Source organism: Lytechinus pictus, chromosome 10 (assembly GCF_037042905.1).
Source record: "Lytechinus pictus isolate F3 Inbred chromosome 10, Lp3.0, whole genome shotgun sequence".
In the NCBI taxonomy this organism is placed as follows: Eukaryota; Metazoa; Echinodermata; class Echinoidea; order Temnopleuroida; family Toxopneustidae; genus Lytechinus; species Lytechinus pictus.
This window is the reverse complement of record NC_087254.1, coordinates 17171482-17192099: the sequence shown is the minus strand read 5'-3', so window position 1 is coordinate 17192099 and position 20618 is coordinate 17171482. Positions and strand designations below refer to the sequence as shown.

The 20618-nt window shown below is 34.3% G+C and overlaps 1 protein-coding gene across 1 annotated transcript; it reads right to left on the bottom strand.

Annotated features, from left to right (window-relative positions):
• Positions 1-1809: 1809 nt before the first annotated feature.
• Positions 1810-20618, bottom strand: LOC129270264 (growth factor receptor-bound protein 2-like). Its single transcript, XM_064105444.1, has 8 exons — positions 20054-20618; positions 17035-17129; positions 16145-16270; positions 13252-13384; positions 10941-10976; positions 3178-3207; positions 2058-2081; positions 1810-1908 (listed from the first exon to the last, which is right to left on the bottom strand). The coding sequence occupies exons 1-8, from the start codon at positions 20135-20137 to the stop codon at positions 1825-1827; spliced, it is 612 nt and encodes a 203-aa protein (XP_063961514.1). The 5' UTR covers positions 20138-20618; the 3' UTR covers positions 1810-1824.

Here is a 20618-nt window from a genome sequence, read left to right as displayed (position 1 = left end):
CAAACTAATCCATGCGGATAAATGGCGTTGGGCTGGTGCATACCGGTAAGACAAATTCAGCCCAAATAAAGGGCACGTTGCACATGCGAGCGGATGACTGAACGCTATGCATCAAAAGACAATCTCTGGGGTAAACTGGGAAAAAAAACCATTAAGTACATGCAATCACGTTTTTTTACCACATAATTCCTATTGTGGCGCGCATGGTTTGTGGGGGTCACCTTACGGTATTATTATACAGTGTGTATCAATAAAAAGTTTACACTTTGAAAGTCCTGGGAATTGAAGAATATTGAGTGATTGATTGATAGATTTTATTTCTCCTGATAAAAATAATACAAAACATATATATTCAAACAAGAAAAACATAATAATTGAATCAATAATATAGTGAATAGGTATCTGAATTTTAAATTATAAAACTTATGTTGCAAGAGAAATATGGGAAAAATAAAAAAGCTACAAGGAGCTGGAAAGGGGTTATCCCAGTTCCAGAATACGATTGCGGAATAACATACAAAGAAAGCACAATTATAATGTAACTTGCCCAATAGAAATCCTTAACTACCCCCCCCCCCCCTTTCATAACCAAAAGTTGCAATATACAATATGGGGATAACTTTTCACACACATTCTTGGGTTTGGGTCTCAACTATCAGATGAAAGTAAAAATTTTGACAGAATGTTACACTTGAGCAAGCAGTGTCCATTTTTGTAAATCTCGCAGAAATTGATTTGCGAAAAATGCTAATTTTCATAGTGTTGTCAAGGAAAAAAGGCGAAAACAAACTGACCATGCGGTACATTTCTCATAAATTTATTTTGCATTTTTAACCAATTGAAATAAAATACATGAAGATACATCAAAACATTTTGTAACGACTTTGCCACCCAAATTAACATTTTTACCCTCAGCAGGATCTGAGAACCTAGCTGAATGTAAATTATCTCACCCATCTCCAGCATTTTTTTCACAAGATTTTTATCATTTAAAATGGGTTTACATTTCATATTTTTGTAATACTTGCTTCTCCACACTTTTCCCAAGCTTGACAATGATTCACAGAAGGAAAATCAAGCCCAAGCCATTTCATGTGAATCACAGCTCTGTGTAAAGCAGATATCATCACAATGGCCTCGGTGTGTGTGTGTGTGTGGGGGGGGGGGGCAATGGCGGTCTATGTAGTGTTTTGGGCAAGGAAACAAGTTAAAAAGGTAAAAGACGTCTTCAAATCGATATTCCTAGCTGAAGTCTATGTGTTCTTCATGATACATCTACTTATATATCTATTCCAAGTTCTGCGCAATCGTTTTTCAAAAGCAAGTGGTGCTCACCCAAGCGGAAAGATTTTTCGATAGTTATATCGTCATTTTCTTAGAGATCTATCTATACCAATGTTTAAATGTGGAAAAAGCTTCAGGATATTAGAAATATATAATTTTACAGGATTATTTCCAAGTGTAAACTTTTTTTTTAATAGGCACTGTATACACTGGGTCTCCCTAGTTTCACTTTCATGCCAAGTAGATGTGATAGAGTAAAGGAATAACTTTAAAAGAGCCTTATTTCTGATGAAAGTGGAGTTCCAACACAAACTAAGCCCACTTATTTGTGGGATGGAGATTATGAAAAAAATGTTTTATAGCACCCTCATTCAGTCTACAACAGGTTAAAATCAATGAAACTAAAATAAAATTGGAATGGTATTAGACAATGTATATGTACAAGGAGTTCCCAAATGGCGAAATGGCTCTTATTGTGTTAAAGAATCTATAGAAAATCATTTTTTTTTATTGAACCTAGGATAGTTTCCCACCAATAATTCATACCACAAATGATTTAATATTATCAGGGATGTAAATATTCATGTTATAAAGACTCACCTCTCTCTGTTGAAACTGATTAGGCTGAAATTGAAAGAACAAAATATAAAACACATAAGCATATTTAATATATATATCCCATATTTGAATATGATAATTTTCCCACCAACAATTCATACCACAAATAATTTAATATTATCAGGGATGCAAATATTCATGTTATAAAGACTCACCTCTCGCTGTTGAAACTGATTAGCCTGGATTTGGAAGAATGAAATATAAAACACATTAGCATATTTAATATATATATGTATATCCCATATTTCAATATAATAAAATATGAATTAAAGCCAACTTTAAATCCCAAGTCAATGATAACAATCAACATCACAATATTATTATTATTTTTTTTTTTTTCAGTTAAACCGTGTACAAATATATGACAGAGTGCCGTTTCACATGTACATGTAGTTACTATTACACTATGACTTATAAAATGCCAAATTCACGACAAATATGAGACAAATAAAGAAAATGTCACCAGAAAATGATTGACAACTCTTTTCCCACTGTCAAGAAACACTCAAAAGAAACACAAAAATCAGAATTTTAAAATTTGCAATTTTATTCTATGTTTGCATCCTACAAAAAAAAAAAAAAAATCAGCATGACCAGTGAAAACCTGCATTGTCCATATCAATTGATTCTTACTTTATACTTTTCCAATTTTTGTATAGTTAAATATATCAAATGATTTTAGCTCTTAATGCCCCAACAAGGTTAATACAAGAGATTTCTTAATAACACAAAATAATGATTGCATACATGTTTATCAGGGTAGGAAATAATTCATATTTTCTTTCCACATTGGGGTGACTGCTTTAATTTTGGGGGCTATGTTTAACATTTCAAGGGCTACTTTTTTTAGCTACAAGCAATCATGGTATAAAAGTATCTCTCATGAAATTCTGTAGAATTATTAAAAAAAAAGAATATTTACTCAACTTACTTTAATGTTTGTGGCAGATTTTGGGGCAAATTTAGAAAAGTTGGTCGCTCCAAATCATTCAATAATATTTTGGGAATTTGGGGGCGATTTAGGTTGTCATTAGGGTTAAATTGCCTGTTGCCCACATAAGGTAATTCCATGATGGTAAGCATTTTTTTTTTTTTTTGGGGGGGGGGCAAGATGCATAAAAATGTTCATTGGGGCACTTTTGCATTTTCTAAAGTGAAATTAAAGGATTTGGCGTAAATTTTCAGTCGAAAAATGTAAGTTTCCAAAATTTCTGGGCCCGCAGCATATTGCCCGGTGCATGTTTATCATCATAATTTAAAGGAATCAAAACTTACCGGTTCTCTCTGCTGAAGCATCTGTTCATCCTACAAATAGAAAAAGAGGTGGAAGATATTGGTTCATTTATGAATACATTGTAGCCAATACTCTGAATACAGCTTAGATGTAAACTAGAGTTGAGTTATAAGTACATGTATGTATAAAGCAAACAAAGATTTATTAATGAGAAAGTCTTTCATATCAAGGTAAATTATTATCACCATCTAGATCTGGTACGGTGCATTCAAACTTTACCTTTGTTAAATAATGATCTTGGCTGAAAACCAATAATTCTGAATACCACTAACACAGAAAAGCATATGTGGGACAGTGTATTAAAAGTACTGTTATGTGGAAAAAGATTTGACAATTTGCTTGAATCTCATGCTTATTTTCAGAGCTGCTAACCTTGTGCAAGCAATGTGTCAACTCGAACCTTAAAACCACATGAAGTAAAGGCAAGGGGTGCAAAAAAAAGCAACTTTTGCTCAGAAAATGCTAAAAGCATGAAACGTGGCGCAATCATTCTTCATCTCATACTAATCATTTTCAGGGGTGGTGCCAAAATTTTCCATACTTTCCTTAGCAACGGTTGCTAGGTAACAAAATGACCCTAAACATCAGGCATTTTAAGAGCAGCTACCACCCTGGTAACCCCTATTGCTTCGTCGCCACCCAAGAAATAAACCGAATCAACTTAAACTTTCTAGATGTCTCTAAGACACGACCATGATGCCCCCCCCCCAAAAAAAAAAAAATTGCCTTTTAGAGACATTTAATTGCATCATGGCTTACAGATGGCCACCAAATACTTTTATGATAGTATTTCCGGTCATGTATTATTGCAACATAAGAATTAAAGGTGAAATTTGGTCCGAGCACTGGGGGATAATAGCAATAATTTTATATTTCACTGAAAATTGCAAATTTTGGGGGCACCCCCACATCAAGTTCTATATAAACCCCTCAAATTTTTTTTGGAAATCTGACTTTGATCAATAATCCCTCCTCCGTTTAAGTGAATATTAATGTGTGATTGATACCAATAAATAGACCATATAATTCTCTTTAAAATGATCCCCAACATGATATGATTATGGTTCATATGGAGGTGCAGTGTCTTGAAATGTGGGGCAAGGTCAAAACTCAAAAGTTGCAAAACAACACAATACTGAAAGTCACTGTTCTTTTTTTCTTGGGTGACGAATGAGTTTCTCGACGGTTTCTTTTGTTTTCATGCATCTTAACATCAACATTAACATAGAGATCTGTGAAATAACATGGTTTGAGTCGTGGTTTGAAATACCCATGTATGTTTGTTAAATGTGTTTGCTTGTGCAGAGGTGTGTTTGATTTCATGTTAATGTCAATGGTAAGGTGCAGCAGAATGGGTGCGAAAAATGTTGAGGGGGGTGGTTGAATCATGCATGTAGCATTTTTAGATATAGTACAGTGTTTTGAAGAACTATAGATGTACAGTACGTCCTGGCTTCATTACATAACTCCAAACTCACAGCTGGATGTAATTATCAAATGACTAATTTCTATTTAACAATACAGCAAGTAGCCAACCATTAATAGATACAGTATAAATCCTCAAGGTGTCATATGAATATTTGCACTGTCTGAGTAATAAAGAGTTGAGTTCCTTTCCCACATTTGACGTTCGTATCCGTATGTAATTGGCCTGTAATTAGAGTAGGTATAGTTGTGCTAGAAAGTTTATAGTGAACCCCACCACAAAACGCAATGTTCAATGTTCAATTCCTGTCATGTTTTAGATATTTAATTGTGAAGTTAGGTGACAAAATATTACATGTGCATTCAATAAAGTTTATTGAATGTAATATTTTATCACCTGACTTCACAATTAAATATCTAAAACATGGCAGAAATGTAAATATGTGTGTTCATTTTCTGGTGGGTTTCATTTACATTTGAGCTCCACTTTATGACTATACAAACTGTACTATATTACATTTAGCATGACTGTGCTTACAGTATATTTGTAGAAAGTTGATACTTCTTTTTTTCCATTGGAGTTTTTTTTCTATTCTGTTCTTATACATTTTTCTTTATTTTGTGTAAGTTTTGTTAAAATTGCTGGGCCATTTAGAAAATCCTCAATATCAGGGGGAAAAATCATAAATTTCTTTTAATTTCCAAGAGATTTGAAAATCTAAAAATTAAAGAATAGAATAGAATAACTTTATTGTCCATAGAGGATTTTTTAAAAACTGGTTTACATTTTTATATGCAATATACATGTACAGAAAACATATTAAATGACCGTTACATGGCAACTGAAGGACAAGAAGGGGTTCACTAAATTTCGAGCACCACTGTAAACTCGGCTATATGGTTAACAGGTCTGCTATAAATGTATTGTGGAAATCTTGGGGCGAGCTTAGTGTGTCAACTACAGGAAAAAGGGAAATCTGGATCTTTTGTAAGTACAATGTATGTACTCCATTTTCTCTTCAGAATTTCATAAAACACACATTAAAATCACTGTTTAAGGACGTTCCACAGTTATGTTTGTGCTCATTGTGATCTGCGCATAGTTTACACTCTGCGCGCTGACGTCACAATGGATGAACGGGTGATTAATTAGCTCTGGATATGAGCTGATTTTTCTCATCATCTGCACTCTAACTGCAGATCCGATGCATTATCTTATGAAGCTAAACAATTGAATTATTCCATTGACCATTTTAAAAAACATCTCTACAATTTCAAAATACTTTACTCTGCAGTGCTGCCAAGAATCACGAATAAGTCCCCGAATTTGAATAAATGGTAGAGTGGTTTTGATTTTTTCTTCACATAGATACAAAGCATTCGGCACATTTTGTGTGTTTTAAAAAGCACATTTGCTCTAATAAAAATGCTGATAGTTTAAAAACAAGCACATGAACCCCCATTTTTAAATGTTTGTACCTCTTAGGTATACCTTCCTCTACAACTTTGCAAATTTTGGTGAAAATGACATGGATTTTGAATAAAGTGCAGCATTTATTGTACTTTTGTAGTATGTTATTCAAATTTCACATTTGTTTAGATTGGGTTTTTGTTATCTTTTACGCCATTTTAAGAACTGACAGTGCTGTTAGACTTAAAACTGCAAACAAATAGCACTATAAATAGATTCTCCATTATAACGATACAATTATTAACTCTCTTGCGAAATTTGATGACTTTTTCATGTATTTTGACTGAGTAATAGAGGTTTAAACTCATTGTAGTAATCTTGCGAGGTCTAAAAATGCCAAATTCTTTTGAATATGCAATTCTTAACAACATCAATTTGGGTGAACTTTGAAGCTCTATAGCAAAAAATCAAGCACATGGACCTATGTTAATTTTTGCATATTTCGAATATTAAGGTTCTAAAGTATCTATGTGCAAAGTTTGGCGAAAATGACATGGATTTCACTTTAACTGTGGAACGTCCTTAAAAAGGAAATGTCATGTTTTTCAAAATGCTTAATCTCTATACCATCGCAATTTGAAATCCTGTGAGGCAAAAGGCACATTTTGAGAAAATGGACACAATACAAAGTTGTACAGTGTTCTGTTGTCAATAAGACAACATAAACACAGAATTTCTAATACCCCGTTTAGATCTGTAAAAAATCAGAACGCCTCCGGATGTTACCGCAGGTCGTTCTAGACGAGCTGTTAGATTTAAACGGTCTCGGCACAAAGCACGAATCTGCGGGAATCACGAGGGAAAACACATGCTATACAGTCTAGCACAATCGCGCGATTACATGGCGTGATCCACTGTTGGACTGTAGATCCGGTCGCGGCATAAACGCGGCATAGAAAATGGATGTCCTTATCTGAGCACATGGTCTCAATCATTATGCAGCACATGCTTTTTCCAATGACTGACATTGACAAAAGAAAAAAGCAAATAGAAGAAAAAATGAAAATGAAAGATGAATCAAGACGTAATTATAAACAAAGAAATACATAAGAAAATTGATTAAGAAGAGGAAAGAAGAATTCAAACAAAGAAATACGTGAGAAATTATAGAAAAGAAAACAGAAGGAGAAAACAAAGAAATACATAAGATTTCATAGAAAAAAAAAAAAAGAATTAAAACAGAATACAAAATAATTCATGGAACAAAGAAATACATAAGAATTAATAGTACAAAAAATAAAAGTTTAAACACAGAACTGACAAAAGAAAAAGGAAAAAAAGATAAAAAAAAAAGAAATACATAAGATAAATTTGAAAGAAAAGAGAATAAAAGAATAATCAAAACACATAGAAATACATAAGAAATAAAAAAGAAAATGGAAGGAGAGAACAAAATATGATACATGAGAATTGATAGATGAAAGAATTAAAACAAGAAAATACATAAGAATTGATAGAAGAAATATGACGAAAGAAAAATAAAACAAAGAAATACATATGAATTGATAAAAGAAAAGATGAAAGAAAAGTTAAAACATAGTAATATCTAAGAATTGATAGAAAAAAGATGCAAGAAAATTAAAACATAGAAATACATGAGAATTGATAGAATATGAAAGAAAAATTAAAAACAAAGAAAAATAAAAAATAATTAATAGCAGGAAATATGATAGAAAATTCAAAACAATGAAATACATAATTGATTGAAGAAAATAGAAGAGAAGAATTTATTGAAAAATAGAAATACATAAGATTTGATAGAAGAGAGTGAAAGAAGAATTAAAACATTATCGAAATACATAAGAAATAAAGAAGAAAAAGAAAGGAGAGAACAAAATATAGATAAGAATTTATAGAAGATGAAAATAGTTATACAAGGAGATTCATGAAAAATTCCTTGGAAAAAAAAAAGAAGATAAAAATAGAACCAGAAAAATACATACAGTAGTTGTTCGAAAAGATGAAGAAAAAAAAGAAATGTTTTAGAATTGATCGAGCGCACGTTTCCCCTCACTGGAGTAGGTACGATCACATCGCATCTCGTGATTACGGCAGACTTTTGTTCTAATCTAAGCGGCCCTCGCATGTTTACCTCGTGTTTTGATAAGGAATTTCATGCAGTGCTCGTTCCAGATGATTGTCTAGTGTGACACCAGAAAGAGACAGATCTAAACAGGGTTTAAGCTGGTGCAAAGATCAGTATCCTTGGCCAGAACAGAATAATTACGAGGGAAATAATAATGAAATCATTTTCACAAAAGCTGCAATCTATGGCAAGTAAGAAGCTTCTACTACAAGCTAATGAAAATGTGTCACTTGATTGGTTGAATGCAACTCTGTTTGATTGCAATTATTAAAAGTTCTGTGAGACAGGGTCCAGCATCATGACTTACTTCAACTTTCCTTTTCCTTTGCTTTTTCCTTCACAACTGGAACAATTTCCAATCGCAGCGCAGGCTAAACTATGAAACTTACAGAATTAGTGAGTGGGTGATGTCATCGGTCACCCCCCCCCCATTTGCATAATAACAAAGATATATGCACATGTTTTGTGAAATTAAGCAAAACTTTGAAATGTCATGACTTTATTTTACATCCGATTTTGACGAAATGTTCAGCGCTTTGCTTCTCTTTTTTTTAATTCAATAAACTTTTTTGTAAGGGTGGACTTGCCCTTTAAACAAATACAAATTTGTAAGTGACTATCACAGATGTCATAATTTTGAGGGGCTACTTTACACTACCTACTGCCTAAATCTGCAACATTCAATAAGTTTTAATATTGCAATAGATGGGGAATTTCAAGGGCTCTTCTGTACATTCCAGGGGTGAAAGTTCGCCTGAGACCCCGTGCAATTTTTCCCAAAGTATCTGATTGATTCAGAACATACATGTAATTTGTCAGTGAACATCACTGATAAGGTATTTCATCAAACACTTCCCAGAAGAAAAAGAGAAGAATTTATCCACAGGAGTGGTAGTCCGAGATCCATTTTATCTCTGTTATCACATAAAATGCCCTTAAAATCTCTCTGAATCGGTATTGTGGGAACTAAGTCTTCATCTTCATTTCATCTCTGTAAAGACACACCTATTTTTGAAGCAATATCCAATGAGGAATGCCGTTTTATAGCACTCTCATCTCATTTAACCTATAAAAATTCATTCCGCAAGGAGGTGTGGCAAAAGAGATTACGTCAATTCATTGAATTCAAATGCGCTTGCACTACCGGTATACGCTAGCAAGTCTTTACAGAGATTTTTTTCCTAACTTTCAAAGATGTGACATTTCAAAAATATGAACTAGGAGCTTATACTTTCTAAGTTAAGATGACATTTAAAAAACTTAGCCTTGGTTTATAATGTTGATACCTAAAACAATGTCAAAGTTCATTAACACTATGTCACTAAATGACCTTCGACATTGGTCATGTGACTTCAATCTCTTGCAAGATGATCAGTGATACTTGATTACCCTTATGTTCAAGGTTCATACACTTTCAAAGTTATAATGGCATTTCAAAACTTAACCTTGTTTAAGATTTCAATGTTGATGCTGCCACCATCACTGTGGCTGTCGAAAAAGCAGCGCCTACAGTCTCATCTGCTATGCAGGCGAGACAAAATGCCAGTTGTTGTCGAGTAACAATTTCAAAATGAGTTCATATAGAATCTAACCAAATTACCACCCAAGTGTCTGTAACAATATTTGGTTAAAATGTGCCAAAGAAAGTGTGAAATTGATGAAAAATTAAAAAAACAAACAATCATTACATTCCACCACAATGTTGGTTTTTTTTTCAAAGCAATAATAATAATAGACCGTCTGACATGTTCTTATCTGTGTTGATGATCTTCAGTGGGATTGTTTTCTAGCTTTAATTTCATATTCATAATTTCACAAAGTCCATTTATAAAAAACATGTATACATGTACATGTTTCTATACCAGATGGGTGTTTCATAAAGCTGTTCTTAAGTTAAGAGCGACTTTAATAAAGAACGACTGGTGAACCTTTCTTATGCGCTCAATAATCACCAATCAATATTTAATGGTGAATATCATTTACAAGAAGAAAGGATCACCAGTCGTTCTAAAAGTCACTCTTAACTTACGAAAAGTTTCATGAAATGACCCCCAGATCCACTTTCTCATGACAAGGAATCAGTACAAATAAAGAAAGGAAAAGGATACATACTCCATATTTCATGAATAAAACTAAAGCAAATATGGCTTCAAATAAGCCATTGTCCAAAGTGGAAATGGAAAGGAGACACTTGATGAATAACTTTCTGTATAACCAATTATCAAGACTTGTCCAGTATTAAAAATAGTAGTTTGAATGGAAGTTCAGAACACATGTCAAGTTTTAAATGATCCCCTTTCTTTACGAAAATCCAAATAAAAATCATTGGAGTAACAATTGACTGTACATGTACATGTATACTGTTACACAATCAGCCTGCAATCGATTTGATCATGAAGTACTTTACAACCAACGAATCATACAAAACACACACTAAAAGGGCTGGAATTAAGAATTCAAAGGGGCAAGGCCATTTTTAACATGGTATTTTAAGGGAAAGGGATGGCAGCGCTCACTTTAGGGGCGTCCAGGGCCTCCAGGCCATTAAAAAAAGGGTCTATTGGAAAATGTAGGCCTACTTCTAAATAAACACATGTACTGGATTGCCATAGGACACTAAGGCCACAGACAAAATGAAAATTGTTTGCTTTAAGTCTACAACTATTTGGAAGGGCATCAAAGCCATGACCTTGGATGGCTTTGGACTTATTGAGGCCCTAATCAAATGTATAATTATGAAGTATTATTTAAGGTAGGCTTACCTTTTCAATATCATATGGTTCCTGGAGAACTATAGTCTGTAAAGAAATGAATAAACACGTGATTGAGCCAATAATACAATATGTATGTAGAGTTAATTTGTACAATGTACATGTTCTCCTCAGTGTACAAACTTTAATAGCTTTGTTTCAAAGCATCATTTATCATGGAGCAGGGGTAGATCAAGAATCAAGAAAAACAATGTTTACATAAACATTTACTAACTCCTGAATGTACTTGATGGCCTACATGTGCATCTATCTACATGACCGTACTTCACACAACAATAACTATCACAAACTCTCTCTCTCTATATATTTATATGCTATGTCTTACAACCTTGGCAAAAATAAGGTGCAAAATATCTCTGCCCCACATTCAATAAAGTACATTTCATCTATTCTTCACAAGTTCATTTTCGTTTTATTTGTGACAATTTACTGTGCATTTACACAATCACAAAGAGCAAATCATTAGCAGGAAATAATTTTACTTCTCAAACTTGATTAGCATTTCTGAGGTAAGAGAAAAGCTTTCAGTTTCACATATTTTCCGTACAATCGTATATACATGTAAGGAAGAAATTTGAAGTAGCAGTCATAAAAAAATGTGGAGCACATTGTCATGCGATACCAGGAAAATTACTCCCTGATTTGAATGGGAATACTCAAGTCAGACAGATATTCTTGTTTCACCCATATCTTTAATTTCAACACACTTCACTTTTGCAACATGGACAACACAGGTCACCATTTGCTCAGGAATGAACAAAGCTTTGTCCTTTTTGAAGGTGGGCAGTCCTGATACAGGAGGTGGGCAGTTCCACGGTTACGGAGTGACATTCAGAAACAATTTTTTTGCATTCAAACAAAGATATCACCCATATTTAAATAGTTATTTGCAAAGAAATGGTACCTGACAGTAGTTGCTAAAACCCACTTTTCAAAATAATAACATTTGTTATTTTGATCCACTGAATTAATGAGATATGAATATTCATAAACATGGTTACGGAGTGACGCAAAATGGACATGCATATTTGAGGAGAAAACATATTGCTCAAACTCTGTGAATTTTGAATTGCTATCATAATTTTGATTTATTGATTGGATTCTATGATGTTCTAGCTTTAATATACTGCATTACATTAAAAAATTGGTGTATTATTTCATTAATTATGACTTAAAACGTATACCCATACCCGGTTACGGAGTGACATCAGAAATATCCACTCACGGGCAACGTAAAATGAACTCTTATTTAAAAAATTTTGTTTGATATAATGCAAAATGATGACCTTCATATTATCCAAAAGAAAATTTTACAAAACAAGCAATAGTTTTCTGTTAAATTGAAATTAAGTAAAAAACAATATATGTAGTCCCATGTATAGAATTTCTTGTATGGTTTGGATTCTCCTATAAAGAGATGCGTAAGAAAAAAAAATTGTGGCTAATTATGTTCCCCTTTTGATATGAAATTCCATATGAGTTTTGATAGAAAAATTTAATCCAGATTTGAAATAGAGCCAATATAATTTTTTGGAAAACGTCCACTTTTGCTTGGAATTGCCCAGGTACTTGTATAAGAATCAGGATTGTCACCACGCCAGGCAGAGCTACATGTACTCGCCTCTGAAAAAAAATCTCTGCCCCGGTTCTCAAGGGGAATTTCAGCCATGCCATCTTGCTCTTAAACAATCTTCACCAAATCTTGCTGAAATTTCATATTTTATACCTTTAAACCCATGAAATGGTAATCTTTTTTCCATATTTCCTTGAAATTCTTTTGTTTTACTTTTAGTTGGAAACTATTAAGAAAATGAAGATCATTCGCTTCTCTCTTAACTCTGAAAGATCGTTATACGTTACACTCAGTCAACACCATGAAAGTCTAAATGTTGGACTACAATAACAGCATTATTGTGGTCCTACGTGTAGACTTTAAATAAATAAATAACAATAATAATTAATAATAATGATGATGATGATAAATACAAGTATATTACCGTACTTGAAGAATTTAATTATTGGGAACATGTTATCGCTTTAAACATCAAATGTGTTCAAATCTCAAACACCCATCTAACAGAACACCGAAGTTCTTGACTGGTAAAACATGACAGCAGTATCTGGAAAGAAAAATTTTCAACATGACTTGACCCTTCTTTCCAAAAGTGTTGTCAAACATGATCATGCAAAGAATTGTACACATATATTTACCATAAGTCTCTTTTCTCATAACATATTGTTTTCTTCCACGACAATATCATACAGTTTCATCATGCTCAAAAAATAAGAATTTCAATCTTACCTGTGATCTACTGACTGAGTGTTTCATGTGATAATGTACGAGTTCATTTACAGAGAGGAATTTGACCACCCACAGGAAGTATTTTCCAGACTGATCTGTTAGAATTTTGAAATGTTGTACTGCATTTTGAAACCTGCAAAAATAAAAAAGTACAAACAATCATAAACAAGTGGAACGCCTCTGGCAGTCTCGCCTGCATTACGCAATTTAATATAGCAGCAGTGCTAATTTTGAAAACTACTATAAAATAATCATTCACAAAAACATCATTCATATAATGACATAATACCATGTTCATTGACCATAAATGACATTTGAACGGAGACTTAAGACTGTCAACTACACCCATGTCCACATTTCATTCACTCTATCCATAAACTTTCAAAGTTATGATGGCACTTCAACAATTACCCCAACATGGCCTAAGTTTATTGACCTTAACTGACCTTTGACTTGGTTTTGTGACCTGAAACTCACAGGAGATGTTCAGTGATGCTTGATTACTCTTATATCCCAAGTTTTATGAACTAGATCCATAAACTTTCAGAGTTAGGATGGTAATTCAACAAATACTCCCAACACGGCCAAAGTTCATTGACCTTGAATGACCTTTGACCATGGTCATGTGACCTGAAACTCGTACAGGATGTTCAGTGATACTTGATTACTCTTATGTCCAAGTTTTATGAACTAGATCCATAAACTTTCAGAGTTAGGATGGTAATTGAACAAATACCCCCAACACGGCCAAAGTTCATTGACCTTAAATGACCATTGACCATGGTCATGTGACCTGAAACTCGCACAGGATATTCAGTGGTACTTGATTAACCTAATGTCCAAGTTTCATAAACTAGATCCATAAATTTTCAACGTTATGATGGTAATTCAACAAATACCCCCAACTTGGCCAAAGTTTATTGACCCTAAATGACCTTTGACCTTGGTCATGTGGCCTGAAACTCAAGCAGGATGTTCACTAATACTTGATTAACCTCATGTCCAAGTTTCATGGACTAGATCCATATATTTTCAAAGTTATGATAGTAATTCAACAAATACCCCCAACTTGACCAAAGTTCATTGACCCTAAATGACCTTTGACCTTGGTCACGTGACCTGAAACTCAAGCAGGATGTTCACTAATACTTGATTAACCTTATGCCCAAGTTTCATGAACTAGGTCCATATACTTTCTAAGTTATGATGTCATTTCAAAAACTTAACCTTCGGTTAAGATTTTGAAAATAATTTTCCCAACATGGTCTGAGTTCATTGACCCTAAATGACCATTGACCTTGGTCATGTGACCTGAAACTCGTGCAGGATGTTCAGTAATACTTGATTAACCTTATGTCCAAGTTTCATGAACTAGGTCCATATACTTTCTAAGTTATGATGTCATTTCAAAAACTTAACCTTAGGTTAAGATTTGATGTTGACACCGCCGCCGCCGTCGCCGTCGGAAAAGCGGCGCCTATAGTCTCGCTCTGCTATGCAGGCGAGACAAAAATCAAAAGGAAATGCGTAAAGTTAACCATGCCACGTGCATTAGAAGTCTAAGCTGTGCCTTCCAAATTACAGAAATCCTGCAAGTATCTCAATTGTAATCTCCATTAATGCTTCAAAACTGCAAGAAAATATGCCCTACAATCACTTTTTGTAAATACAGTAATTCCATGTATCAACATCCAACATTTCAAGAATTTGTTACCTTTATTTTTCTAATTGGTTGATCAAAGATGTGAAAATAAGATCTGAAAATGTTAACATACATGTAATTGAGGAAACAAAAGTCTTCAAGTGTTTAATATTTTCTTTTTATACACTTCTTTGATTCATCTTGTTTGCGAGTCCAATGTGAGCTGGTCTATGTCCAGCTCTCAGTCTTACATGTAAATGAGTCCACTGTCAGGTCTAGAAGAAGATTAGTCCTGTGTCTTGGCAGGCATATTTTCTTACTTTTTCAGCATATTTTTTTTCTTCTATAAAGATCTACAAGGCTTCCTCTATCCAGATGTAATACATGTAGTCAACCTTTCAGCCAAGTTTAATGTTGCAGAAACTAAATAACTGCTGTACAATTTGTATACAGTGTAATTTGCCACTAACAAGTGGAGCGCCTCTGGCAGTCTCACCTGCATTACGCGATTCAATATAGCAGCAGTGCTGAGTACTATAAAATAATTATTCACAAAAAACACCATTCATATAATGATCTTTAATATGTTCATTTATCCTAAATGACATTTGACCTTGATCATGTGACCTAAGACTTGTCAGTGATAATTGATTACCCCTATGTCAACAATTCATAAACTATATCCATAAACTTTGAAAGTTATAACAGCAATTTGATAATTACCTCCAACATGGACAAAGTTCATTGACCTTAATGACCTTTGACCTTGTTCATGTGACCTGAAACTCGCACAGGATGTTCAGTGATACTTGGATTACTCTTATGTCTGAGTTTTATGAATCAGATACATAAACTTTTAAAGTTTTTCATGGTAATTCAACAAATACCCCCAACTTGGCCAAAGTTCATTGACCCTAAATGACCTTTGACCTTAGTCATGTGACTTGAAACTCAGGCAGGATGTTCAGTGATATTTGATTACCCTTATGGCCAAGTTTCATGAACTAGCTCCATATATTTTCTAAGTTATGATGACATTTCAAAAACTTAACCTTAGGTTAAGATTTTGATGTTGATTCCCCCAACATGGTCTAAGTTCATTGACCCTAAATGACCTTTGACCTTGGTCATGTGTTAACCTTCGGTTAAGATTTGATGTTGACGCCACCGCCGTCGGAAAAGCGGCGCCTATAGTCTTACTCTGCTATGCAGGTCAGACAAAAATGTATATTGAGCACAAAATAAACTTACTTGACAGAGAGGGAGAAGTTTCCTTTACCAGGAGTGCTTTCTGAATCTCTCACCAAAAAGGCACCATCTTCCAAGTCCATAAGTTTCTCCTCTGCCATTTTTCTCGTGAGTCCACCATTATACCATCTGTTTTAGCCAAAGAAAGGCAACAAAGAAAGAGAAAGAATATCAATGGTATGAGAACAAAGATGAAAGACCTCTGGGTTTTGTGGAGATACATGTAGGTATGTATGTAGACAAAGGACAGAACTACATGTATGACGATGTACGTACATGTACGAGTGCTTTTTGGAGATATGTACAGACCTATGCGGGTTTATTGGAAATACATGTATGTACATGTGTAGATCTGATATAGATACTTGACTTTCACTAACTGTCAAGTCATGACATACTAACATCTTCCCCAATAAATATTCCCATATATGTCCATAACGTTCACATACTAACTAATACTATACAGGTAGTACAAGACTTCAAATAAAAAGCTGCAATGGATAGGGGGGGGGGGGTGGCGGCTCCAAGTTACAATTGATATTTTTATGACCCTACTATGAATTGGATGGGGATGTCTGGATTTTACCTTATAAATGCTTAAGACATATATCTTGTAGACCAAAATATTGATGACATCAATTTCAAATGCAATTTCTAATGTCACAACATTTCAATATTACTGTCATATCAAACAAATATACACACATTTAATACTTATAAGCTGTTTAAAGCACTGTTTTCGGGGGGAGGTCTCCTTTTAGACAATTTGTCTAAAATGCATACATAGTGCGCCCATCCATGTTGATATTAAGTCCTGTAACTGCAAGCTGATGTCACATGACAGATCCATTGGACATGTTCAAGCTTCATAAACAAATAAACACATGACTTACTTGTGTTCTTCAGGTTTAAGATAATTTTCTGGCACTAATCCTTTCTTTGGTCCAATGTGAGCAAACAACCAATGCCTGTCTTCTCTCTTTGTTACCTGAAAAAAGAAAAACATTCAAGATAAATTATTTTTGTAGTAGGCCTATAGGGAAATATTTTACTTATCAAATTTGATTACTTTTCCTGTAATTGCAGTGCAATTTGCTCCACATTTTTTTTAAGGATAAGTCCACCCCAACAAAAAGTTAATTTGAATAAAAAGTGAAAAATCCAACAAGCATAACACTGAAAGTTTCATCAAAATCGGATGTAAAATATGAGAGTTAAGATATTTGGAAGTTTCACTTAATTTCACAATACAGTTACCATATATACATCCTGGTCAGTATGCAAATGATAGTGATGACGTCATCCACTCACTACCTTATTTATTTTGTATTTTATTATATATTAAATATATTTTCTAATTGTAATGCTATACATGTTTGGTTCAGTCAAGTTGGTCATAATTGTCAAATCTGTAAACAAGTGGAGCATCTCTGGCAGTCTCACCTGCATCACATGATTCAATATAGCAGCAGTGCTGACTTCGAAAACTACTATTATTCACAAAAAACACCATTCATATGATACAATACTACATTCATTTACAATAAATGACATTTGACCTTGATCGTGCGACCTACGACTTGTCAGTGATACTTGATATCCATATTTATAAACTACATGTATATCTATAAACTGAAAGTTATAACAGGAATCTAATAATTACCTCCAAAATGGCCAAAGTTCAATGACCTTTGAATTTGGTCATGTGACCTGAAACTCAAAGGAGATGCTCAGTGATACTTGATTACTCTTATGTTTTATGAACTAGATCCATACACTTACAGAGTTTATGATGGTAATTCAACAAATACCCCCAACATGGCCGAAGTTCATTGACCTTCGACCTTGGTCATGTGACCTGAAATTCGCACAGGATGTTTAGTGATACTTGATTACTCTTATGTCCAGGTTTTAAGAACTAGACCAATAAACTTTCAAAGTTATGATGGTAATTCAACAAATACCCCCAACTTGGCCAAAGTTCATTGACCTTAAAGGTAAATTCCAGTTTTGGGAATGATCTCAAAATGACTTTTTACAGAATTTAATACAATGATCACCAAAGTGTCTGTTTGTATGAATAAAAAATATGTGCCAAAGGATTCTTGAAGAAATTGTGTAATTGCTGAGAAATAAGCAAAATAAGTGCGGATTCGGTCACTTCCGTCGGGTCTTTATTCCAGCAATAATAATACACTGTCCCACGTGTGCCTATCTGTGTTGGCGATCTTCAGTGTGATAGTTTTTTAGCTAGATATTATGATTTCACAAAATTCAGTTTATGTAACTGTACCAGATCTAGATCCACGATGATATATCAATACTTTACCTTGGTTTTACAGACTTTCTCACAAAATCAGTGTTTGACTGCAACTACGTTCATTTAGCTTTAAATGACATTTGACCTTAATCATGTGACCTGAAACTCGCACAGGATGCTCAGTGATATTTGATTACTCTAATGTCCAAGTTTCATGAATCAGAAATCAGATCCATAAACATTCAAAGTTATGATGGTAATTCAACAGATACCCCAACTTGGCCAAAGTTCATTGACCCTAAATGACCTTTGCCCTTGGTCATGTGACTTGAAACTCAGGCAGGATGTTCAGTAATACTTGATTAACTTTATGTCCAAGTTTCATGAACTAGGTCCATATATTTTCTAACTTATGCTGTCCTTTCAAAAATTTAATCTTCGGTTAAGATTTGGTGTTGACGTCACCGCCGCCCTCAGAAAAGCGTTGCCTGTAGTCTCACTATGCTATGCAGGTGATACAAAAATGAAATAATGTATAATTCAAGAAATAAATACCAAAAGAAATAGTGAGGGACATCATCGATTGTCTAATTTGCATGACACCGAGTTGTAGGCCTACTGTTTTGTGAAAAATACATGTAAACAAAATTATAAAATGTCATAACTTTGTCATTTTACATCCGATTTGATGGAAATTTCAGCATTATGCTAGTTTGATTTTTCTCTTTTTATCAAAATTGACATTTTTCTGGAGTGGACTTGACCTTTATCTAAAGACTGCAGATTTTTACATCACTGTAAATAAATTAGTTACAGACTTTTCTCTTAGTATTTTTGGTCATAAGAGAAAAGACACCAACTATGTTCTGTACTGTATCTGCTAAACACCTTTTGTGTAGAAAAAAAAATGTGGAGAAAATTGCTATGAAATAACAGGAAAATTACTCCTGGTAGCAGCTAAAAGGACACAAGACCCATCTTTCCTCTTCTTGAAACATATTTTGAAACACATCCCGTATCACACCTAGAAATACATGTAGTGGCATAGAAAGTGTTGTTAAATATTAAAGACATTGACAACCAGCCCAGGCCAAGGAGTAATCGAAGAGGATGCGGAAGCGAACCCTTTTTTCCATAGATACTGTAGTTAGCATCGGTCGAACATACATTATGAGCCCTATGGCCGACATCCGTCTGTGTAGCCCTAGTACTTAGTAGTAGGAAAAAAATCTGAAATGTTTTTAAAAAATCCTCAGAAACAGCGGATATATCACTCAGTCTAACTTGTCTACATCTATCCACTGGACTTCCTTTCACACTGTATAATGCACTTCTTCAATGCCAAATAGATTGAAACAGCCTTAGAAACAGGTCAATTCCGATCCAGGGCCCCGTAACACAAATCTTAGCGATTAATTGCTAATATGAAAGAACAATTCTGAATGGTTCCTTGTCAGCCAACTGAACAAAATTCACGTGCAACACTGATCGTGATAGGCCATTTCATTTAGCGATTAATTGCTAACCATTGTATTACAAGGCCAATCAATTTCTGGTGGGGAAATTTGCTCGAAGTCAGCCGGTGTGAAACCACATTACTTTAGGATTACCGCTGCCCTGAATCCTGATCTAACTTGCAATGTTAGGTCTACCTTCAATACTTCGCCTTTCTTGAAGCCAAGTTCATCCTGATCATCCTTTGATGGCGTAAAGTCAAATTGTGCCACGTACTCCATACTTTCCAATAAATCCTGCTCAATGAATGTTCATGTTATACCGTACAGACTGATCCTATTTATTGCAGGTTAATCTGCCAACAACAAAAAAACTCTCACAACAGTCTGACACTGACAGCAGCCTGTCTTGTCTGCCAATGGCAATGCTGCACACGCACTAAATCTACACACTCTTCTCTATGCGCTGAGTGAGACTCCACACAACACAAGAACCACAAGAATAAGTTCATGAGTTTGTACACACGCCTAGGCAGTGTGCGATTCCTACTCTCAACGTCTTCAAAACGAACGTCAACGTAACATTAGTCCTTCGATTGCTGTTTTCCAAAATGTGAAGAATCTATACAGGTCCCACTTGAAGAAACTTTATCATGCCTTATTGTTTCTGAGTCGTTTTTTTGTAACTTTGTTGCGAAACTTCTCGGTGTTTCCCGATCCCGTACCGTGTTGATCACCTACGTAATTTGCGGAAGTTAAAATC